General features: G+C 38.2%; 2 protein-coding genes across 3 annotated transcripts in view; one reads left to right on the top strand and one right to left on the bottom strand.

Moving 5' to 3' along the window:
- The window catches only part of flrt1b (fibronectin leucine rich transmembrane protein 1b), a 41,170-nt gene extending 35,345 nt beyond the window's left edge, over positions 1-5,825 (top strand). The window contains exons 2-3 of the mRNA XM_087798458.1: positions 313-518; positions 3,114-5,825. Coding sequence (XP_087654584.1) covers positions 3,129-5,327 — 2,199 coding nt within the window. The 5' untranslated portion in view covers positions 313-518; positions 3,114-3,128 and the 3' untranslated portion in view covers positions 5,328-5,825. The remainder of the gene's footprint in view (positions 1-312; positions 519-3,113) is intronic.
- Positions 1-26,528, bottom strand: part of macrod1 (mono-ADP ribosylhydrolase 1) — a 210,398-nt gene that overhangs the window by 162,783 nt on the left and 21,087 nt on the right. The window lies entirely within an intron of this gene.

The following is a 26,528-nucleotide window of genomic DNA, read 5'->3' as shown; positions in this document are numbered from 1 at the left end:
TGGAGCAATTTGATTCACTTAGCCGTGTTTGTGGGTAATCTATTTAAAAAACGTAAAAAGGTGTAATAGGCGGCACTATTACTCCAGTCCATTAGTCATCCTAGACGTTTTAAAAGAAGGCATAAAACCGTAATCATCAGTTCATTGATCAGAGCCACTCTGAGGAAATCAGATTCTTTACAACCCTTTCCAAGACAATTCCACTCGGTAACAGAGCTTCAACAAAAGGAATGTTTGTGATTAAAAAAAAAGGATGTTTTTGCTTTAAAATACAATTACTGATACGTACTTTTTTTTTTTTATTGGTTCTAGGTTGCTGCTTTCTCACTTGGGGACCTATTGACCGAGTGACACCATCTGTTTGGATCCTTGACAACCGACCTCTAAAGAACCCGCTCACATCCCACCGACTGCACAACTAAGCGTGGGTTACCTCCAGGACAGACTCACCTGACGTCGGAGGAAGTAATAAAACATTCAACAGTGGAGCCGAAGGAAGTACACAGAAAAAGAGCGAGGTAAGACCATAAATTATAAAGCATATTGTAGCGTATCAAAGACTTTAGGTTTGATTAATCATTTTGGTAGATATTAATATTTCAGTATATCCTGTGATAATGCAGTCCAACATAAACGGCTCAACAAAGTGTATCTAATATTTTTCAACCCTTGTTATATCTCGGGGTCTAGGTTCAAATGTGTTTGAGGTATCCCTTGTTGTGCCCAAAGACCACACAAAGGATACCACAAACATCCATTTTCGGGCTTCTGGGTCACCTTGACCCTGAGATAACCCATCCTGAACGATAATAGGTCAGCAGTTATGTAGCTATAATAGTATTTAAATATATGAAGTGTAGTTACTTGTCTTAACTGTATATATTTGTTAAAAGTATGTTTTCTTCTTGTTCTTATGTCAGCTTAATCTTTCTTCTTCTATGGTTTCTGGTCATTGATCAATATTAGGTAACAGTGAAGTTATATAATTATTCCAACCTATAGAAATCTTATTATTCATCGTATATTCTTAAAATAAAACCAAATAACAATATGATTAAAGTGTTAAACTCCTCGTATGAGTGGAGTACTTCTGAGGCCAAATTGACCATTGGATTCAAAAGTGTCTTTTGGGTCTCCGGGTTTGAGCAAGGATCATGAATTAGGCCCGTGGAAACTCGGTGATGGTGACACGAGTTGGCAGTCGAGCCCAGCAGTAAGAAATAGAGGGAAGGAATTCGTGGGTGCCTCCAGTTTTTTTTTGTTTTTTTTAAAGCCAGTCAGACTGGGAGCCCTGGAGTGCAGGGCTATCATCACTGCAATCATCATTCATCCAAGACGAGGCCTAGAAACTAAAGCTATACTGTACTTTGGAAAACAAAACGGGGTAACACGAAAATAAACTGCCGTCGCATTCCAGTTAAAAGCCTCACCAACGCCGAGTTTAAGCCACCGAAAAAAGAGAAGACAGTAAACAGTGCGACGACAAAGGCTTTTTATCTCAAAACAGGATTAAAAATGTTCGATGGGGAAACACAAGGGGGGAATTATGAGATATTTATGTCCCGGGGGAAATCAGGACGAGTGTGAGAGGGTCTCCGTCTAGATATGACAAGAAGAAAAAAAACGGATTGATCCGATCCCAGACTGTAGAAACAACAGACGAGCGGAGAGGGAAATGATAAAGGTGGATTGGAAAGCGACAGCGACAGATGGGTGATAACTGCACCAACACTTCTGCAAACAAACCCTAGCGAGGATGTAATCAAAGATATGAAGGTTCCTGGTGGGTGGATGGGAATTCGAGATTAGAAGACAGACAAAGATCTAGTGGCGCTGGTGCTATACGTCGAGTAAAGTGTAGGTGGAATTGTATATGTGGGTTTAAGCTTCCAGATGCAGCATTCAATAGAGAAACAATATCTTTGTTCACAGCTGTTACATCGACTCAAAAGCGTTCCGTCTCTTCACCTGCCGTCGTCCACCTCCCGTCTCTCCGGCTGTATTGTTGCCATCCCTTGTTCGCTTTGCATAGATTCTGTCCGAAGCCAAAGGGCAATTTTGCATCTCGAACCGACTCCATAAAACGAAGGCGAGTCGGCATGCGTATTTGCACAAGAGAGAAAAAGAGAGGGAGAGAGAGGGAGAGAGAGAGAAAAAAACGCCTTGGCTTCAGAGGATTTGTTTATCAAATGTGCTGTCAGATCATGTCAAGCATATCATGTCAGGGCAAATTCTCCAGCCTCGGGCGACACGAAAGAAAGGATGCAAATGGGAGCAAGACACAATCTAATCAGCACAACTTTTGCCACAGTGTATTATTCATACCACTATAAATAGATGTGAATATACAGGCGTTTCTGTATCTGAATTGTAAATTCATGTTATTGACGTTGGTGCTGGGGATTTCGTGAAAAAAGACAAGCCATAAAACATCAAGCAAGAAAAAAACATTAATGTTGCAGAAAGATGCTTCAAATAAAAACATCTTGCTAAAGATTTTTCTCGATGCTTCCGGGACCACAATCCTAAATTATTTGGCTACAATTCAAAACAATAACAACCATAATACATCTTCCTTGTTTGTGAACATTTATGTTCGTGACTGTAAAAAAACCTTTTTATCAGGGAAAATGGAGTGTTTTCGTTCTCCCTCTTGTCTTCTGGATGACATTTAGAGCAATCATTCCTATTTCCTTCTCAATTTGACAGTGTTGTCGTGTGTCACTTATCCTGTTGAAGATGATCAAAAATAAAAAGGACCTCTTTTATTCCGCCCCCATAAACTGCCGCTGTCCAATTTTCCCCCATCTATGTTAGTCTTTCGCAGTCTTAGATGGTCCTCATTCTCTCACGCCAGGCCTCGTCACTCCGGGATAAGTGTCCTGTTCTGCTTGGTCGCTCTGACCCATATATCTGGTCACATTAACAGTAATAGAATGGCTCACTAACGTAACCAACTAGTCTTACATGTAGATATTAAAGTAGTTTGATAAAACTATACATGTTTTAAAAGCGTTCAGTGTTATAAGAAATGTCAGTGGCAGGAATGTTAATAACATTTTTTTGTTTTTCATAAATGATTAACTTATTTATGCTTTGTTTTGTTTTTCCAGGAACTGAGCACCAAAATGGCCACTGAGAGTTTTGCCGAGCTCCGTGATTGGCTGTTTGTGCTGCTCCTGTGCCTCACTCTGTTGGCTGAAGTGCTGGAACTGGCGGCGGCGGCGATTGCTTTGGAAACGGGTGAAGGGGATGAAGGAATTATTTGTCCCTCTGTTTGCCGCTGTGATGAAGGTTTCGTCTACTGCAATGACCGTGGTCTGAGCTTAATTCCCCCTCTACCTTTGACTGCTGCCATCCTCTACCTTCAGAGCAACCGACTCCCCAACGCCGGACTGCCTCCCTCACTGGAGCGCAGTAGTTCGATACGAGTCGTTTACTTGTACGCCAACCAACTGGATGAATTTCCTATACACCTTCCGCCTTCATTACGTGAGCTCCACCTACAGGATAACAATATACGAACGTTACCCCGGTCAGCCCTTGCCAAGTTACCCTTACTAGAACGATTGCACCTGGATGACAACTCTATATCAACAGTAAGCATACAAGAACGTGCATTTTCTGGGACTCCACGGCTTCGGCTGCTATTTCTCTCTCGAAACCACCTTTCAAGCATCCCAGCGGGCTTGCCTGCATCTTTAGAGGAGCTGCGATTGGATGACAACAGAATTAACACAATCCCCACGCATGCCTTTCGGGGACTGGGATCCTTACGTCGCTTGGTTCTTGATGGTAATCTATTGGCTAATACACGTATTGCTGATGACACCTTTTCACGACTCTCCAACCTGACTGAGCTTTCACTGGTACGAAACGCCTTGCAGTCTCCGCCAGTCAACCTACCGTCAGCTCATCTCGTGCGGCTGCATTTGCAGGACAATGGAATGACACACATACCACGTGGGGCACTGGACGGGATGAGGAGGCTTCAGAGGCTTGACCTGTCTGGCAACAATCTGACAGGCATCCCTCGGGGACTTCTCAGGGACACAGAAAGCTTGGAAATGCTGCTTTTAAGAGGAAACCCCTGGTACTGTGGCTGTAACCTCCGCTGGCTTCATGCATGGCTTCACAGCAGAGGAGCTGCCGTGACAGTAAGAGGTCTAATCTGCCAGGGACCAGAGGCAGTACGAGGCCAGTCACTCAAAGACCTTACCTCTCTAATGGAGCAGTGTGAAGGGCCAGCTCCTGGACCTAGTGCTGGAGGAGGGTTAAACCCAGGGGAAAAGGAAAGAGGAGTTGAGGATGGGCTTGAGGGGGGACACGGCTTGGCACCAGTTCCCCACAGCAGCACCGCCTCTACCTCTCTTTTGGTACCGACACAAGGTTCCCTTTTCACCCTCAGAGCAAAGCGACCTGGTTTTGTTATGCCGTTGCCACCAGGAGAAGAAGGACACATATCTGGAGAATCCATTGAATTGACGGTTAAGCCCATTTCTTCGGACAGTGTACTTGTAAGCTGGCTTAGTCCACAACCAGCACCCTCCTTCCGCTTATCATGGTTAAGGCTTGGTAGCAGTGCATCCCTTGGGTCTATTACAGAGACGCTGGTGCCTGGAGAGAGGAGGCAGTACCTTTTAACACAACTTACACCACGGTCTCAATACCTTATTTGCTTGCTTCCACTACGACAAGACTCTTATTATGGAGGCTCAAGCATGGGTTCTTCTCGAGTTTCCAGCATGGACCTGAACAATAAAGACTCTAGCCCTTCCTGTTCTCAGATAGAGACTGGAGAGGCTATGGTAAATTCCAGGGGGGATGGGTCAGACAAAGAGGGACATGACTCAGAACTAACAGCTCTACCATTGGCTGGAATTATTGGTGGCGCCACTGCGTTGGTAAGCTTGCTGCTTATTTTTGGCATATTCTGCTGGTATGGACAAAGAGCCGGCTACATGTCAGGGGATGCAAACTCTTACAGCAGAGGCAGAGGTGGAAAACACTACGATGACTATTTAGAGTCAGGCACCAAGAAAGACAATTCAATCTTAGAGATCAGGGCTCCTCCAGCTGGATTTCAGATGACGGCCATGGCCCATCAGCCCCTTCAACCTAAGCTAGAGGATGTCACCTATATCCACACAATCTTCCCCTCTTCCTCGTCCTCATCACAGACCAATGGGACCTACAGAGGTAGCCAATCAGTTGGCAGCCTTAACGGAACCATTGTCAGCCAAACCAGTCACCACCGTGTCACCTATGGTACTAACCGTGGCTACAGAGAGGGCGGTATTCCCGACATAGATTATGCCTACACGTGATGACCCAGGGGACAAAAACCCTAAGCCACAAAGGCCTGGTGTCATTTCTCTAATGGCGACCCCCATGGCTATCTGCGACTTTTCATGGTTTCCAAAGTACCCTTTGTGCCTCTGCTGGTTCAATTCTGATTTGCAAGGTAGAAAAGACTGATCTCGACTTTGATGAGGAGAAATTTCATTATCTATACTTCACCACTGTATTGTGTAATACAGTAATACCCTTCTTTCAGCACTACTTATAGTTCTAAATGTTTTTTCTCCTTTGGATATCTGTGTCTTTCAAAACAATTGTTCTTCTAAGCTAATGATGATTCAAATTAACTTATTTGAGGTTGCTTTTTTTTAGGCTTAGCTGACATTGAGAGCTGATGTATTTATATATGACGGAAAGGGCACCTGATGTGTATAGATATAGCTCTTATATCGTCCTACCACTTGTAGGCCCTGTGCTGTATAGGCAGATTGAAAGACAAATAAATGTTTCTCATAACCTATAAATGCATCTCTGTTTACATAAAAACCTGCTGTGCAACAGAAGTTTATTTTTTCAATTTCTCTGCCTCCATCATTTCCTCTCTTCTAGACTCAAGCCCAAGCTTTCCTCAAAATGTATCTGGTGTCTTTTGTGGTGCCTTGAGCGTAGAACAACTTTTTCTCTGGACCAGAACGACGGCAGTGATAAAAGGTCTGACAGAACCGCTGAACGGAGAGACTAATGAAAAAGGAAGGAGAATAGAGGGCGGGATGAATGAACGGATGGGCCGAGAGGTGAGAGATGAAAAGAGGACGAGCTGAGTGATGGCTGTTGTTTTTTTGTGAGTGGAAAACCCTCAAGAATGTTGAACAAACGAGAGGACACATTAAGAAAAAAAGGACAATAGAAAACAACTCTAAGGCTTTAGAAATCAAACACCATCTAATGACCGGCGATGAAGGACGACCTCTATTATTCACAGGCCGTTTCTAAACCCCTGTTTTTGTGTCGCCCGCCATCTCTGAATTCAGGGATTTATCTCATTATTTGCGACATAAATCATGGGAGGAAACCCATTAAACTGAGACCATTACGCAAAGAGGTCTCGATAAAATAGATGAGAAAACAAATGCATTAAGAAGAAACGCAACTACTTTTCTTTCTTTGGCGTAAAATGTCTCTTAATCAAACCAGACACTAAAGTAACAAATAAGTCAGTTTTTTTTGTTTTTATTTAAAAAGAATCACCTGGCAAATTTATGATGACATTAAATAGAAATACAAATGCATCTTTTCGTGGTTTAACAGCATGTTTGAAAAGTTTACAAATTCCATTGACGTCTTTTCTACGATAAAATACCGTCTTTGTGAATTAGATTAAAATGACAACTCATCACGTTGATAAATTAATTGTTCCTGGTTAGACTACAACAAGTGTCTGGATCACTCTATGTAAACTCAATACTTTTAATGTCAATGAGTAAGTTTGACTTGTATACATTAATTTTTATTCAGTTTAATTTACAAAGAAGAGTACAACTACTTTACCTACTAGAATTATAAAAACAATCTGTTATGAACCATTCAAAAAGCATCAAATAACATAATGTTGTTTTAATCAAGATTATTCTTGATAATTGGAATAATTTATGTCATCTTTAAATACAATAAAGGTCAGTCAGTGGAACGTCTTAAACAAAATCCATAAAGAAATAAACTATAAGAAACTTTTTGAATAGTACTTCTAATACACTATTACAGGAGTGTCAAACTCAATGAAACAAGGGCCCAAAAATCTACATTTAGCAAAATGTCTGCAGCATAATAAGGATTTCAACGTTATCGTTTAACCCTTGAAGACTCAATGCATCTGAATTATCTTTGTGTCTTTACTCCTTTATCAAATTTATTTCCATCAACATCAGTTTTACTCTTAATGGCAAGTCTCCTCCGTTAAACACCGGCATCTTTGTCGTTCAAAATATTAGACACCGTTATATACACGTCTTTTTATGACTATATAGTGCAGGCGGTTGTGTTTGCAGTCGGACCGCAACACTGTGTTAGCAGGTGTTTCTAAATGAAAGAAGAATACTCGGTTGACCATCAAAAAAACAGATACAAGAGAGTCTGAAGGATGAGCTTGAACTCAAAAGAGAGGAAGAGAAAAAAAGAAGCGTAATTTCACATGAAGCAGCTCTTTTTCTCGGCCGCGGCCTGCATTAATGGGAATCAGGAATATTTAAAGCGCTATGATGTTGGATTTGCGTTCTTGAATCAGCATTATTTATGTCTACATTGTCTGGGTTTTTATTTAAAGAGCAGCAACACTTCCTTCTGCGTGGAAATTAATTTCCCTTTGAAAAAATAAAATACTTCACCCCTTTCTGGAGGGAAACAGTTTTCTGTACAAACAGCAAAATGCTATTCCATTTACTGGCCTGTCCTCTTTTTTTCTACATGAATGAATAAAGACTTCTAAGAGGAAAGTGCTGTGAGGGTTATCTTTTGTGTGATGTGTGAGTGCAGGAGGGCGGGGGGGGGGAACAACCAATGCTGCGAGTGATCAAAACTATAAGTCAATGAGGATCCAACATTATTAATAAGATTCATGACATGGAGAAGCTTGTTAAACCTAACAGGCCGGATGAGTACATCAGTCTGCACAAGTGCACGACACACATTTCTTCATCTGTTTTTCAACGCGTTTCATTATGAACAATGAGGCGTCTTCCAGTTTTCTGCTGCGCCTCGTGTTTCCCCGAAGGGCAGCGTCTCGCTGGAGGAATGTTCATCTCCATATCCGAGGGGTGCTTTATTAATAGACCCACGCTACAGTTGAGAATTAAAACGTCAAAGTTCAGGCGGCAGAGAAGGATGAGAGGAGAGACAAAAAAAATGGGTATTTTGGAACGAAATATGACGCCTGACAACAGTTAAGAAAGGAAAATACATTCGTTTTTATTAACAGCAAACTTGTTGATAATTTCTCAATGTAATTTTTATTCATGTGTATCCAGTTATTTTTAAATATATTTTTACCAACTGAAAAGCCGAGATGAATTAAACATTGAAGACATAAATTAAAATGCAATTTTATTTTTTGTAAATTGTCATTTGATTTCATGATTTAAATAAATCAATCTACGATATAAACCGATTTTACAAAAATATTTACCAATAAAAGTTACATTTCTTAATGCCCAAACTGATTCTATTTTTTGAATCTCCAATTAAAACAATATACAATATAGAATTGAAGAATTTATTTTCATCAATTAATTTGTTCTATAAAAAAACTACACTTGCTTGACAATAAATGAACGGGAAAATATTGTGTCTTACATAATATCAATAAATGATTCAGTGAAAGAGAAGACAAAGTAGAGGTTGGTTTTGTACAGTAGAATGACTTCATGTAGTACTTAAATAAGTCATATTGCCATATATATAATTCAAGTACAGCTGTTGAAAATTTTATTTATTGATGTTTTTCAATCATTTTATAAAAGTATTTATTATTTATACCGTTTTTAAATGCTTAATGATCAATCAACTTTTTAATATTTATTTAAATTTCAAGAAATCAAAACAGGAAAAAAAAACAATGAAATATTAAATTCAATTATATTCAAAAAGCAAACAGAACTTGGTATAATTTAGCAAGAAGAGAAGATTGGGTCGAGCCAACAACAGATGTTTTGTCAATTGAAAGAAGAAGCAAATTAACACCCGTGTGTGTTGTGTTGTGACTGAACCAGAAATACAGCTTTAACTGCCCACTTAATACAACTTAAATAAAGTATTTTCTCTTGACTTCTGCCAGGTTTATACAGAAGACTCTTTTCCTCAAATGACTTGAAGAGCCTTGAAAACTTCATAAACACATTAGCCACAACAGAAACATGTTTTCCAAGTACTTCGAACATACATTATTGCAAGCGTGTCAAACTCAATGACACATGAAAGCTTTTAACAGACGACGTTTGAACAAAATGTGTTTTCAGCAAAGAGTCTGGTGTATAATTAAGATTGTAAAACAATCTTTCAACTCTTGAAAGCTCAAAATATCTGCATTATTGGTGTTTTTTCTTCTTTAAATTGAATCATCGACATCAGTCCAATGCTGTGTCTCTAATTGCGCCTTCTCTAAGTGCACTGCTTTACAGTACACATTAAGACAGTGCACTTACTTGCGCAGTGCTCAAATTTTGGACAGGGTAGTACTGTCTTAAATCAGACACTGCCGCTACACACTTACAGGAAATTATGGAAAATTGAGTCCTCAAAGCGCACTACATTTTCGCACACTGCTCATCGGGACGTACTTGTGCACTCAAAATATTAAGTGAAAGTGGAACTAACTTCTAACAAATTCTCCACAGATAGTATGTCTTAAACCAAACACTAACTACGCACTAACAGGAAATGACGCGACAGCTTCTTCTTCTACTACTATTTAACGATGATTTCAACCAGCTGTAGGAACACTATCGCCACCTGCTGGCAGCACGTTTTTGTTTAGATCAAGAAATATGAGAAACTAAAAAATATGAAAAACTTACATCAATATTAAGATGACACACATCAACATCGATCCTTACTCAGTTTTGTGGGCAGTTTTGTGACAATTTAGTGTGCATGGAGCACTACATTTTGCATACTAAGAATTGAGACGCACTACAAATACTAAGTTTAAGTATGCAACTATGCGATTTGAGACACAGCTCAAGTCTTTTTTAGGATTCTCTGGATTTCAACAGTTTAAGGGTCAAAATATCAACGTGAACATGAAGGTACTTTGATTTCCAGCGAACCATACGTCGAGCCACGTACAAATAACTTGGTGGGTTCGGTTGTAAAAGCACCAGATGCTAAGAAACTGCCAGGAGGGAGAAAAAAAAGTATCACATTATCCAAATTGAGACGTTAAAACTAATTAAAAAAAAATGAATATTCTCATTTCAGATTAAACGAATTTACATCTTTAACAACAAAAATGGAGCAAATAATATGATGATCACGACTGACAATTAAATATTAACGTACAGGACCAAGCGATCTCCAAATGTAGTTTCTAACCATCTTTAAATTGCCAACAAAAAAACATCTTTATCCTCTAAAACTAAAGCGATTTAATTGGTGGAATCATTGACTACGAGGACACCTGTTCACTCAGAGCGACGCGCTCCCCAAAAAAGACCTGCGAGGCTCAATAACAGACACAGATGTGATCTGACAAGGCAGCGGAGAAGGCGGCGCGATACCTCGGAGCCATGAAAGCGATCCTGCAACACAACATTAAACTGGGGTCTCTCCACGAGAACTAGACTTTCGGTCTGTCAGACCCGGAGCTACGAACCAAGAACAGCCGGCGTCACCGCGCTCAGGGAAAGTAGGAGAAAAAAAAAATTAAAATAATGAGATAAGCAAATGAGTCTGTAAATTATCCTGCTCGTGCAATTCCGGGCTTTTGTTTTGTCATCTTTGCGCCGTTATCTTTTAATTAAGACTAAGTGTGAGCGTCGTGCAGGATCTAATCTAAAGTTGTCTTTCAGCTTATCGTCCGCCCGACATTGAATAATTCATACTTTTTTTTTTTTCGCTCTACATGATGAAGCATCAGACATTCAGTTTCATCTCACCACCGTGAGGAGATACTCCGGGCGGCAGCTGTACGACCAGCTCCGGAACACGGGGGCCGCGGCGAAGACCTCGGGAGCTGCTGCTTAAGAATTCCAGCAGCGGCGTGAATTATTTATTACGTGAAAGTTGAAAATGTCACAAAGTGATTGTGATCGCGGCGGAGGAGCCGCCGAGATAAAACTCGGCTTGGCATTTAATTAAAAGCTAATTTTCTGGTTTACGGCTGGGAGAGAAATATCAACAGTCATTTATATATAAAGATAAGATTATCTGGGTTGGATTTTCGGAAAGAGCATTTTTATCAAGTGCAGACAGGAGTGTAAATGCATGTTATCCCTCTGGTGCTTCAAGAAACAGAACCGTGGTCGGGTCGAGGAGAAGCTCACGGAGATATTGGAAAATGGATTTATGGTAATGATGGTTCTTCAGCTGGGGGTTTGATCTCTGGACCTTCCCTCTTCCTCAAACAAGCACCGACGGCAGAAGTTGAAAAGTCAGAAAAACAAACCGTTTTTACCTCCGTCAAGACGGTTACGCGATAGATGTTCAAAAACAATCTAAAGGTGATGCAATTGATGCGTTTCTTCTGGATTTTTATAGTCTTTTTATTTTATTTTTTTTTACCCATTCGGACACTGATGGGAGTAGGCTGCTACCCAGCTCAAGATCATGACCTATCAGAGTTAAGCGTCTTGCTAAAGGACACAATCTAACCCAGAGCTGGAATTCAACCTGCAACTTAATATGTATCAATATGTTGGTGGGAAATGTTATAGATACGGTTCAAGGTCAAAAAGAAGTTTGGATTTGTTACAAACATTTTGAAAAAAAAAAGTAAATTAACAATACTGGGATAAAAACCTATAAATATGAGGCTTTTTTATTTTTTTATTTTTTTTATTTTAAAGAACAAAAATGACCAATTTGAAAAAATATATGTATGTATAAAATTATATTTTGACTTAATTAAGGAATGAATGATAAAGTTGTAGTCTAGGCAATATGAGGTCTAATACGTATATAGTTTTCTATTTTTATGCTGACATCAGGTAGGATGCATTAAAACAGGCAGAGGGCTGGATGTGGCCCCCGGACCTCGCTTTAAAAGACCTGCAGCGCTTTCTTTTCAGTTTTGATAGTGAATTATTGAACGCTACTGCCACCTGCTGTCCCTTTAAGATCTATTCTAAGTGTTTTAAATCATATATATAACCATATATATATATATATATATATATATATATGAATTAAAAATGAAATAAAAAGCTGCCAATCATCTTTTAAAGACAAGTGAAAAGAGGATGAAATTATTATGTGTTTTTTCAATGGTCATGTGTACGAAGCCTCCGGTCTCCCTAACTTTCTAGCCTTTGTCTCAGGGTCAAGGTGACCCGTTTGTTTTTGGGCCTTCGGGTCACTTTGATCCCGAGTTAACAAAAGAGTTAACCATGTTGTCCCTCTGATAAACTTAGTTCCTGTCTTTTCTAATCACTTTCAAAACCTCTTAAGTTACCATACATAACCACGTGTCTCATAAGTGTCCTACAAAGCATTTCTTTCATACGTGCTGCCGTTAATGTAATATTCACGTCTTCACTTCCCGGCCTGTGTCACTTCCTCAAAGTTAAAACATGCGCTAAAGTTCTGTAGAACACGATTCCCCAGAGAGACGAACTTCTCCTGCAAGAGCGTCTTTAACAATTTAGGGGTTCGGGAAGTCGGCAGGAATGTCACGTACGACTTTCTTTCATTTTGCTTGTTTGGTTACGTAAGTGGACCTTCTGTCCGAGTGTGAAACGTCTGAACACGAGGATGGATTAAGTTCAATGTCTGGGAAGTTTCTCCAGATGTAAAAGAGAGAGAGACAATGTGAAGGTCCTGGATCTCTTCACACTGTTGACCTGCTTCCTCGACTGGATCTTGTCTCGGATCTGTCACCAAAAAATGTCTTTTCCATCTTCATTAATTGTCTTTTTTTCGTTTTACTTTTCTCTTTAAAGGGCACCTAATGTGCAGATTTAACTGTCCCTTAAATTGTTCTAGGACCTCTATCATACTCATCAGTATGTTTCTTTTTTGCACAAAACTCTCATTTAATAAAGATATTTACATTAGAAAATAGGCCCCGCCCACTTAAAAATGCGCAGTTTTTTCGTCCGAGCAACCACGCCCACTCTGCTCTGATTGGTCACAAAAACACGAGTTGCATTCAAGGACTCACGTAAATTTTAAACTCACCCCTGAAACTCGCATTTTGTACATTAAAAACGAATAATAAAAATAAGGTTTGCTGCTTAATGTACACATTACAAAAAAACCTAAAGGCAGAAGTAACTCTCACCATGTTTACATAAATATTTATTTTGTTTGACGATTAACATGTAGGTACTTAAGTGATTTATGGCTTCTAGGGGAGGACACCTGCACCAGTGTGATGTCAGAATGTTTAATTTAAACCGTGATCTCGTTTGTCGAGATTTCAGACGGGAGAGAACTTTGTTAAGTAATAACTTCAAAAGGGAGAAACGTCATGATGAATGAGCTACTGCATTTTGAAGAGGACGACTTCAACATTTACAACATGTGAATAAGTCAGGAGAGTTGGGTTTTCACATTAGGTGCCCTTTAAAACAATTAGGTCAGCTCTTACTATGGGCCAGTAGGCTGCTGTAGTAGCTTTACCAATGTCACGTGACTATGACCCTTGACCCTAACCTTAACCCTGGGCATTTGTTTTTTTCCCCACTCATTTTCTACTCACCCTCATGTCGACTAGGGGTCGGGACTATTTTCAGTGTAATCTGTTTCTTTTTAGAGTTATAGACAAAGATGTTTATTCATTTTAATGTAGCGACTGATGCTAACTTGTCTTCATCTTCGTCCAAAAAGACAAACTCAAAAACATCCAAATACCTCCATACTGCTCGTCTGTAACCTCCATCTCGTATAGAAGCCTCGACAAGAGAGATTGTTCGGAAAATAACTTAAACAAGATGATATATTAGGATGTTTTTAGTGAACTGTGCTATGCTAGCTTGGCTTTACTCTTCGTGCAAAATGTCACACTTGGGCACCACGCAGGTATTTGGATGTTTTTTTGTCTGTAACGTCCATCTGGTACTGAAGCCTCCATATGAGGAATTTTTCCAAAGAACTTAAATAAGTCTAGATTTAAAGCCTGTTTTTAGCGTTAGCTGCTAGGCTAGCCGCCTAAATCTTGTGCACCGACACTTGCAATGTGTTTTGATAAGGAAAGAAGTCACGCAGACTGATTCAACTATATATAAACTTTATTAATATGGACGTAAGAAAGTTTTTTTCTATGAACAATTCCTCATGTCGAGGCTTTAAGGAGGTATTTGAATGTTTTTAAGACAACTGAGCTCCAGTAGCTACATTAAAATGAACAAACATTTTTGTCTATAACTCCAAAGAGGAACAGATTACTTTGAAAATAATCCCAACTCTCAGTCGACACGAGGGTGAGTAGAAAATAAGTGAAGTTTGATTTTAAATATTATATTGCAGGACAGAGACCACGAACACATGATGTTTACTTGTTTGTTTGATAAAGTAAGGGGAAAAAAGGGAAAAAAAATAATGAGTTTCCATAGATTGTGGCTAATGATCTAACATTTCAGTGCCATCTAATAACAAAAGTGTTTTTATTATGAATTCATGTATCAATCAAAGGTAAACCACCTGAAATATACAGGTAAAAACAGTGGTTTCATGCAGGAGTCGAGTGACGTATTTAACAGGAAAAATAATTGAATGCAAAGTACACATTTTAAATTTCAAAATGACTACTTCACACTTGTATTTCTTCATTATGCATGCATCTCTTACAACCGTGATGAATCTGTCGAAAATGTGTCAAGAGGACGCCAGCATTCATTCACAAGATGTTGAGATAAACTCGAGTTGTACGATCAGACTCTTGCTAAGAAATACACACTTCTGGACGCACCGGTGGCTGCGGTTTAAGCGAAGGATTAAATGGTAAAGAACCAGATTGAGAGGTGAGCTTTGGGTTGCAGCGTTTGTTGCTTTAATAAAGGAGAACTTCCACCTTCCTCTTTCTGAAGTGTTTTTAATTAAATCTTGTTTTTCCCCGCCGAAGAAGTGGCAATTTCCGCCGGGTCTCAGCCTTGTGCTCTTTAATTGATTTGTATCTTCTTTTTATAGGAATAAGAAAGTACCTTGTGTTGTTTGAATATTTAATCTTCGAAGCGGCAGCAGATTTTTTAGATCCTAGACAAGGAAAAAATGTAAAACCACAAGCGTAAAAAAACGTTTTTTTTATAATAAAAGCTGTAATGCCATCACTTATTACACATTAAAAACCTACTTATTTATATATATGTTTTAATAACACATTCACCACATTTAACCATCATGAAGTACTAACTCACAACTTGTTTATTCTACCCCTAATAGTTCGATTTTAAAGTGTTCCTGCTGAACTACACATAGTAGTATACAAGTGCTGTATATTAACAGGAATGCAAATATTAATTTTAGTAAAAAAACGAACTTCTCTCTATTTACCAAAGTACAATGAGAGAAGTAATTCACAATTAATAATACCATTTTTCCCCAGTAAAAAAACATTTTACTTAAGTGTAAAACATTTTTGACATTATAACTGTCAAGAACTTGTAAATAAAAACGTGTCAAAAGTTTAAAGATGCTGCCACTTTAAAAATAAGGAACATATTCTCCATTACAAATACTTATTTTCAAGTAATTAGGATGCTGTTAATACAAGTATATATATTTTTTTTTTTCTTCCTTAAAAAGAGACGGTATCTCGTGGTATTTACAATAGAGTTTGTTTCATCTTTGAAACCTTCTTTGTCTTCTGTTAATGACCAGTAATTGAGGTGAAACCATACTTTTAAGAGTAGAATATATTCACAATGAACAAGGTGTGAGTTAATACTTTATGATGGTTAATAAAAGGCTGATAAGCTGTTAATACACATATAAATAAGTAGCTTATTATTGTCAATATGTGTTCCAAATTCTAAAGTGTAACCGAAAGCATTTATTATTTGTACTTTTTTTGCTAAAGTCAATTACAGTTACACAATGGGTTTGGTACCAATAATATGTATTGTATACTATGTATCCTATGTACTATTATAGGACAAGTTCTTTCAGGAAAAGCAAAGCAGATTCTAGTGTCACATTTTTAGTCTAATATACACGATGAAAACATTCAACGTGCATTTAAAAATCGAGTCTGTCTGACGAACAATTTAGCCCCAAAATTATACTGAAAGAATGTGAATAGTTGATGTAAGACCTAAATTTGTACTGACAAACGATACCACGAGACAAAATGTATTTCTAGGTAAAGATGTTTTTCCTTAAATCCTTTATAGTGTTTGTAAAAGTTTGTCTCCAGTATCTGATCAAATCTTCACAGATTCCATCCCTTGTTTCTCACATTCCTTTGGAATTCTGTTAAAAAGTTAAAGCCTTCGGGAGCGAGTCAAACTACATGAACAGAGTCAGATTCTTATGAACCAATTATACTTTAAAACTGTGAGTGATTTTTTTTGGAGGGAATAGAACATTCAGTGCTTGTTAAACCAGAACAAGCTTCCGTTTTCCCGTCTCCTTTATACTCAAGTGTTAAATACATGCGAGGAGATGCGACAGTTGAGACGCACGAGGGTTGGTGGGATGTGAATTTTTTATACGATGGAACGCGGCGGTGAAAAGTTCGAGCTGCTGGTAGGACACAGTCTGTCTGTGCGAAGAGGAAAACACTAACAGTGATGGGAAACTATAAAGTATTCAGATAACAAGGTGGTAAAATATTGCAGGGGAGGAAGAAGAAGAAGAAGAGAGATTTCCCAGAGAAACATCCTAGATCTTCTTCTAGATATTATTCCAAAACCTCCTCCGACTAAACAGTCACCACCAGCCGCCGCCGCCGCCTCTTCCCTGCATGAGTCCGGCCTCCTTCACGCCCCTCACCCGAGCACAAAGCACTGGACCTTGGGGGACCAGAGCCTTCGCCGCCGCTGCCCACACACACTCTGGAACTCACTCCCACGTCACACACTCACGACTTGAACTTTGAAAATCAAGCCTCAAAACCCACATATCCCAACTGGCCTTCATTCTTTCTCTAGTGTTGTGTTTCAAAATACACTTTAATGGTGATATTAGTAATATTATAAATAAATACAAATTATTATACAGTAGGGCTGCACGAAATATTGCGAAATTGACCAGTCGATATCGATATGGAAAACATGTGCGTTCATTTATAATTTTTTTATTGTATAAATCAAGCATTTCTTAAATGCGCACTTTAACCCATCAGTGTCACGTTCTGTAAAGTTGTAAATTTGTACTTCTATGTCTCGTTGTTGTTTACGTCTCCGTCTGTCTGTGAACTGTGCTAGGCTCGGTTGCTATGGCAACAGGTCTTGCCAGTACGCTGGTATAAATATTAATATAAGCATATACATGGAAGTAAGACTATCTTGTGATCTACTCAAACGCCAGTGATCCAGTCACTCATCTCTTTCAACCCCCTTTTCTTAAGCAACATATAGTAAGTACTTTTCATCTCGTCTCAGTCGTTCTCTTATAAGATCGCGGAACTTGTGTAAGTTGTTAGCGTCAGGTCATTTATAAACTGTTATGTGTGCGCGTACAAGGAGGTGGATTTATTATTGATTTGGTGATATCGCGACGCGCCGGCGGCTCCTCTCTGAGGTCGCTCAGTGTCGCAGGAAACCGATGCCAGTCCCGCGAAAACTAAGCGTTATAAGTGATATTTTTCTCCGATCATGTCGGCACAATTTTAGGTGAAAGAAAAAAAATATCGCATCGATATCACAATTCAAGACAACAATATCAAAAATTTCGCACTTATTTCCAATAACGCAGGCCTAAAATTAAGTGTCATATAGTTATTGCCATCTTGTTTTTTTTAATTAATAGTTTATGACCAAATAAGGCTATTTTATTAACGTATATTTTTGTACTAATAAAGTGGTTTCCAACTCATTTGCAGGCAGAACAAAATGTACATTTATCAGGATGTATGTGTCGGATTGTGTTTTTTTTATGTTTGGAGGCTCAATTTGTCTTAACTAACTATTTATCTTTCTTTATCAAACTCTCATCTAGCAAATGACTTTCCATCGACATCACTTTGACTTTTATTGGACGTCCCTGTACAATGGTTGACATTAAAAACCCTTGAATCTTTCTTTATCAACCTGAGCATCAAAGTACTTGTATCAGTCCTGGAGTTTAATTGATGGGCTCTAATAGTAATTAAGTAAGTGAGTAAAGGTAATAGTATTGATCACGTTTCTCTCTTTTATTGCCAACACAACACTGGATTGTAGTTGATGGCGTTACAGAGTAAAAGAATGGATTAAAAAGAGCTTAATAAAATAAAATAAGAGACATGACAATACAATTAATGTAAATAAATAAAGATAACTAATAAAATCTGTAAAAACTCTGTAAAATCTGTCAATATAACTTGTAAAAATCTAATATATTAGGACTTTATTATCAGATGATATTCGTGAGTTCAATGATGGTTATAATTAAATAAATAAAACAAAGTCATACATATTCATATTCCACTTTTTTCCCTTACATTTGAATCCTCACATACAGGATTTTAATCCATTTATCTACATTACATTTTGTCATTAAGCGACTATTTTCTGCCCTAATAAGTGTTTTTCATCACTTCTTTCTTGAGGTTTGACGCCCCTCATGAGAGTCTGAGTACATATGTCGCCCCTTAGAAAATTAAATCGCCCACTTCAAGTGGTCTCTGGTTCAACTCCAGCTTATTTTTAATGGGTTTTCTACTTTGGTTTCTCCTCCCACGGCCCAATAAACTCCAGAGTCAGTGATGCTTTTTAAATGCTCTGTAGGTGTGTGTGAGTGGTCGACCTTCCATATGTGCCTCTGCAACGGACCATTGAGCAACGCACAGTCCACCCCCCCTTACCTCCTGCTCACCCTCCACAGATAGAAAGTGAATGTTAATATTGATGTAATAAAGGTTAATGCTACTGCAGTAACGCCGTATATTTGCACAAATAATACGTTTTCTCCGGAGAAAGTCATCAAGTGACGTCGGCGTCATAAATAGCGACACCACGTTGTAACGTCTTACCTCGGCCTTCCTTCGCAACGACCGCATTCATTCCCGACGTTTACGACGCCGTGTGTTCAAGGAATTAAGGCGAACTGAGGGCGAGGCGAAGGTGAATGTGTGAAATAATGTCAAGGCCGATGAGGTGTCCATCGTCTTAACGCACCTTCATCTGAGTAATGTTGTGCAGTAAATTGATTTATGACATCGTTTAGCTCTCAGGACAAATACAAATAAAATGTAATTGAACTTCTATAGAGTCGTTACTACAACTTTTTTAAAAAGCTTAAAATGATTATTTTTTTTACGCAAGACAGACGAACAATGGTCGAACGGGAGAAGCATTGCATGCTGGTACGGTGCTCTCAAAGTGTATGTAATTTGTATTTACTTATTAATTAAATTAGATCAAACATAAAAAGGTTCTAAAATCCCACTTCCATGAAACAAAAATATTTCTTGTGGTTGAAACTGAGTTCACCGTTTCTATTTTTAACTAATTTGGATAATCTTAGAAATGATTAATACAAAAATGTTATCTTCTAATTTATTAGGGCTGTTATATCGATGTGGCGATACATCGCAGTATTTTTTTTTATACTGTATTGATATTCGACAGCACTGTATCTATTTTGTTTTGGCTCTAAAATTCCATTTTATTATTTACCAAAGTTATTTCATTGTTTGATGTAAATAATAGTTTAAATTCAATATTTTGTGTTTTACAATTAACATGCAAATATTCACATCATGTTAGTGTTACTATTTAACTTCCGGCCAACAGATGGCAGCTGTCATTTCGTCCTCAAGGAACAATGAAATCTGAACACGGTAATGACTGAGGACGAGAGGATACAGTCAACTCCAGCAGTTTTTATAGCTGATGTTTGTTCATACTTTGGTTTGAAAACAAATGAAAGCAGTTACGACTTCGTCAAGAGTCATGTGGTCTGTAAAAACTGCAACACCAGAGTCAAGTACTCGACAATACTACAAATCTATCCTAGTTACTACAGTATCACAATGTAACAAATCGTTTTCCATGATGAGTATCGTAAGAATCTTCCCAATATACACCTCTATAATCTATACACTTAATCGGAAAACAATGAATATTCAATTGTAATAACTTATTTTGTGTATTCATTTATAGTAGTATTTATATAGTTGCAAACACTAAATGCAGCTTTATTTCCTGATAATGACAACCGTCTGTTGCTGTCCGAATCTCAGGTTTCCACTCAGTTCAACATCTCTTCTCTTTTACATCCATCCATCATTTTCTTCCTTTTGAAGGTAACCTGACCGATCGAGAAGACCCTCCAGGGGCCAGATCACTATGGCAGCCTCTGAACAAGGTCCTTAAAACTAAAAATAGCTTTTCTAACCTTGTTTTTTTGTTGTCATGAAATGTGTTGCTATAGATAAAAGTAGTTAATCTCAACCACTTGCATCCATGACATCCGACCCAAAAATTAAACTTGTGGCCGGGGGGGTCCAAATCTGTCCCGCCAGGTCATTTTATGTGGACCCCCTAGATGTTTGGCTAAATCGACTGATGTTCGTATAGCTACGGTGACCTTTAGAGATTATGGGTGTCACCAATTTTACAAAGACTTTAAACAAATTAGTGAGTCAAAATGATGAAGAACACAAAGATGGTTACGATAAATTGACCCTCAAAGAACAAAAAGGAAACACCAAAAATATTGTTGGGTACATAACAGTTTTGTGCAACCTGTCACTTAGAGTTTGGCCCCTTGTGTGATTTGGTTTGACAACCCAGTTATTGCACATACAAAATAAAATAAAATACTTTTAAAAAGCACACTAAAAAAGGAAAAACTAGATGTTGAGATTGTGACAGAACAGAATTAGTTGTCAAGCTCCACCATTCACGCCGAGACTGTAAATGTCAACAAGAAAAAGGTGATTCAAAAGGAAGGGAATTCAATAAAAGATCTCCTTTTTCACGGGTGCCCGAGGCAACCCGTGTCCTTTCCATGTGGAATTTGGATGTTCTCCCCACTCAGGGAACTCTCTGGTCTTCTCCCACAGTTCAAAACAAGGAACATCAAGCCCCCTTAAACATCTATATAATAGAGTTTCAATCAATACCACTTCATGAACAGTCACTTTTTCAGTCAGCTTTCTTTTACTAAATAACAAAAAAATTCCTGCGTATAGAAGTCAAGTTCCACTGTGGCACAGACAAAAGTACTTCGGTAGTACCGAGTATCGAAACATACTTGATAATATGTGGATTTTTCAAAAAGAAAAACGGTGACAAAGACCGTGAACATCACATTGATTCGTCACTTGTTCTTTTGCACTGGAAGTTTTTAGTCGTTTAGTTTTCCTGCAAGACAACAGATTTGAGTGGAAATGAATCAAGGCTGAAAAGTAAAACTTAAGAATTGTACTATGTTTAATGCAAGAGTTGGTCATATAAAATTGGTTAAGTAATAGTATCGTTCGGTAAAGTAAGGGTATTATTAAAGATATCCAAAAATGTGGATTGATACCCAGCCCTACTTGCTAATAAGTGACAATTAATCTGATGTTTTATTGTCACTTTTCAATTTTTCTTCAGATAAATCCAAAGGTAATTTCGGTATTGAATCTTGGCACCGATGGACAAAGCAAGTTTAAAAAAATTGAATTAGTCTAAACGAATAAAATGTATTTTACAGATACAGTTTGATATTATAATTCCAATAAATCAAAAATACGTTCTCCAAATAGTTTTGTTTTTAATTTGTAGCCTTTTTAATTCAATATAAAAATGTCGGCATAATAGTAAAGCCAGGATTGGCTGAAAGTTTGATCAAGAAGCTCGGTACTCTTTTGGTATTTAAAAAGCTACATTAAAAAAAATACACTACAGACTGGCGTCCTGTCCAGGGTGTCCCCTGCCTCCCGCCCTACGATATTGGGATAGCCTCCAGTCTCCCCGCGACCCCGACCCCGGGATAAAGAGGTAGACAATAAATGAATGAATTAAATATTCAGAAAATTAAAATGTTCCTTTTGGAATCAAAACATGAAAATAAATGTGGGAAAATATTCACATTTATTTATGAAAACATATTTCAATGCTTAACAAATATAACCTTTAAATATACTCAAAGTTTGTCTGGGGATGTGTCCGCCGCCTCTCACCCTAGGCAGCTGGGATAGAACCCAGTCCCCTATGATAAGAAAACATGTAGACAATATGTAAAATCTTCCTGCTGTGTTGTGGATTTACCAAACGATCTAGAAAATGACTCTCACGAGTCCAGAAAACCTCCCCGACACACAGGCGGAAAACAACGAGTGCGAATGATAAATGGCGCCTAACAAGGAATCCTGAGAGTCGTTAACGTCCGGCTGATATTAATGGCGCAGAAAAAACGAGCCGCGTCACGGTGACATGTATCAACGCTCCGGCGACGCCGTGATCGATCGTCACTTTTGTCTCTCGCCGTCCGGTCCGTGGCTGCGTCCACTACCCCCCCGGATAAGTGGCTCGATAGCTCGTATAAATAATCCGGTATTGTGCGGTCAGATAATGGCGCCCGGTCAATAGCACTTCGCCATCACGCCCCCGCGATTATGAGAGTTATTATCTGCATGTTGTGCGCGAGGCTCGGTGTGCGATTAGACTCGTGTGATGAGCACAGGTGAGCGCACAAAGGGGTCCTTGTTCGCTGGTTCGAGGGTCGGCTTCTGCTCATCTGGAGGCGACATTACGCGTCTTTTGTACTCGAACAGACGAGAGAACGTGGATGTTGTTCGGACGGCGCTAAAGAGGATTATTCAATTAACTCTCAATGAGGATAATTAATCCCCTCACGTGTTCCTCGTTTTTTTTTTTACCTCTGTCTCCACTCTTTTCACCGCCGTTTTGAAATAGACGGAACGGAAGGTTGCCAGGTAAGACGCTTGAAATGAAAATTGGAATATGACGATAAAAGAGCCAACACAATGACAATAATTTAATTTCAAAAAGCCAGTTAATTCACTTTTTTTAAAGGGTTTTTTTTTATCCAGACGCTGCCTCACCACCGATTTCAACTAAAAACGTTTCTATTTCTAAAAAAAAATCATCGTTAATCTTTGTTGTATTGATTATTTTGGCCTAAAAGGTGTTTTGTCTTGGAAAACTAAATGGAAAATTCTCAGATTTAGTTAAACCTGTGACTATGTGACACAACAAAGCGCTTGTTTTGTCAGTTTACTCAAATTTTTACTCCAGTTGAGCATTTTTCATAAATTTAAACTTGTCATTTTTCCCGATCATGCTTATTTATATTGGGGTTTTATCATAAAAAGCTGGTACTTGACAAATAAAGGTAACATCAAATTGGTCTGTGGTGCAAAAATAGTTGGAAATCCCTGATTTAAATCACCAATGACCATCCATTTTTAAAGTGAATATTACTTGCAGAAGTATGTATTAATCATTACTTGTTTTGTACCATTATTTGTTGACATATCACTGCAGAAAACTGACCAGAAACTGTTTCCTTCAACTGAGAAAAATCTCTAAACTTCGGAAAATGATTTCACAACACGAAAACTCTGCAGCGAGAATTCTGATCCGCTCTAGTAGAAGAACTCACATTTCTCTGATCCTTAAAATCTCTTCAATGGCTGCCAGTTTCTTTCATCCCAATTAATATTGTTATTTTTATTGTGACGCGGCTTTATTTTCGATTCATCCAAACAGCCCTGCTACAGAGAATACATTCTCCCTGATAAATACATTTATTTAAAAAATAACGCAGTGTTCCTCAAAAACTTTTTGATATTGAAAACTATAGACAAGTCATTTATTAAATTATTTACTACATTTATTTCTACGGTTAATATTTAAAGTGTACAAAGTGTTGGTGGGTAGTAAATTTCACCTTAAATTTGATTTAATTTGGTTATCTTTAGCTTAAATGACCCTATTTAACTAACAAAAAAGAGCAAATAAATCAAACGTGTGGGACCTTGTCTGCTTGAGACCTCGGCTCATGGCTTGGATAGATGTCCTCATGAGTTTCAAGACATTCAAGCGGCCTTGTTTATGGTAAATGACTAACAGAAAATGTTGCATATGTATTAACAATGACTTTAAAGATGCATTCTACAGAAGTTTTGAAATGGACCAGCACAAATGTTACTGGTTGCATCCAATGATCCTCCATTTTTCATCAGGTGTCTACATAAACCCCATGACCATAGAATGTCTGAGTGGAAGGAACGTCCGCCTGTGCTTTCAAGTGGTTTATATGTGGAAGACATGAAGCTTCAGATCTCAGTATTCTTGTCTTGCGGGTCCCTGATCTGATCCAAGGCTCAAGTACAGCTACAGGGTTCAGACACTTCTAATGACATCTGATGGTTTCCAGGATTGTATGGAAGTATATCAGTGGCATTGGAACATTGAATGGCTGAATTACAAATGTTAAAACTTTTTTAAAAATGTAATAAAATAAACATATTTTTAACCATTGCATTGTTTTTTTCAAATAATTACATTAAAACAAAAATGAATGCTGTCTAAATAAATACAATTCATTTATCGACTTTGATATTACAATTCAAGTAAATCAATAATAAATTTTTTCAAATTGTTTTTTTTTTCCTTTTGAGCCTTTTTAATTCAATCTAAATCTAAAAATGTCGGCATAATAGTAAAGCCATGATTGGCTGAATTTTTTGATCAAATAGCTCGTAAAGTAACACTTTTACACCAACATTTTTATATTGAATTCAAAAGGCTTTAAACAAAAAATATACTATTTAAAAAAAATGATATTTTCCTTTTTGGAATCAAAATAAGAAAACTATGTGTTGGAAAAATAACTCAGACTCATAAATTCATTTATTAAATATATTTATATTCAACCTTTCAATGCTCCAATTATTGATTAACCTTTCCATATGTAGAATATGTTGAATTCAACCATTTAATATTCTGATGGTACTGACATACTTCCATAGGAGTAAGTAAGTAAGTAAGTAAGTAATATTTATTTATATAGTGCTTTTCCAGACCAGGGTCACAAAGCGCTTTAACAATCAAAACAATACTCAAAAAAGTATATACTTTAAAGATCAAGATAATACTGAGAACAACACAGGAGTTCCAGAAAATCAAGGAAAAGCCTGAACAAATAAAAACGTCTTAACATGTTTCTTAAAGGAGTCAGTAGATCCATCAAGTGCAAAGAGAGAGGAGTAGCACCTCCTCCATGGAATTAGTTTAAATATATTGAATAAATATATAGTATTCTATAAGAGAAAGATTGCTGAAACACAATTGTTTAACTAAGACACAAACACACACAATGAAGACGTCGCCGCGGATCAACAGTGAAGAACATGCGGTCGAATTAAATGTTTCTGTGCAAGACTTCAATGCCGTCACCTGCAGAGAAGCAGCCGCCGCCCGGGCCGCCCGACGCTTTTATCTCGTAACACAAGCTGCTGCTTTAAAGTGCGGCGCCAGCGACGCCTCTGAGGACGCGGCGTTTGAAGGTGCGTGTGCGCCGCTTTTCACTCGTCCTTTGATTCGTCCTCTCGAAAAAACACTACTGCCTTCAGGTCCGGTTGGACTTAACATCACACGACCTGTTCTGCACACGGCGACCAATTAGTCTCCCGAGTTTTCCCATGATCCTCCTCTGGACCGAAAAAATGATGGACGCCGGTGTTCCTCGGCGTTGGCAACACTTCACTTCGTTCATTAGAGATTGTTGATCATCGAATCTACGACAGTGTCGTCAACATGAGATGAACACATACGACTATTTTTATCACCACAGACCACTTTATGTTGCCATCGTTTCCACAGAACTGCCATCAATCAAATAAAACCTTACGAAAGGCAGAAAAACAAATGATGAGTTTATATAAAATAAATTTCACCATGAAGCTGAATCAGTGGGAGGGCTTATTTTGTACTCTTAGTTTTTGGTTTTGGTGTCTAAACAAGAAGGATCTGTCTCGCCTTCAGTTGATACAAAACTCTGCAGCAAGAATTCTGACCCGCTCTAGTAGAAGAACTCACATTTCTCCGATCCTTAAAACTCTTCACTGGCTGCCATTTTTTTTCAGGATCAAATTTAAAATTCTGGTTCTTACTTTCAGATCTATTCATGGTCTGACAATTTTCTGAAGAACATAGTGAAAAGAAAACTGCAAGTGAACACAAAAATGGCGAACCGTGATAAATGCTGTCCCGATCATGAATATTTTTTAAACCCTTGTGTTATCTTAGGGTCAAGGTGACCCTAAGGCCCGGAAAACAAATGAGTTTGAGGTATCCCTTGTGCCGTCCCCGGGTCACCTTGTTCCTGAGATAACACAACGGTAAATTAAATGTAATGCTTTTATTTATTTCATGTTTTGTTTTTTTTGTTGTCGTTTTTTTTTTAATTGAAATTCTTAA

Source organism: Callionymus lyra, chromosome 9, assembly GCF_982586985.1.
Source record: "Callionymus lyra chromosome 9, fCalLyr1.hap1.1, whole genome shotgun sequence".
Taxonomy (NCBI): domain Eukaryota; kingdom Metazoa; phylum Chordata; class Actinopteri; order Syngnathiformes; family Callionymidae; genus Callionymus; species Callionymus lyra.
This window is presented reverse-complemented; position numbering and strand designations above follow the sequence as displayed.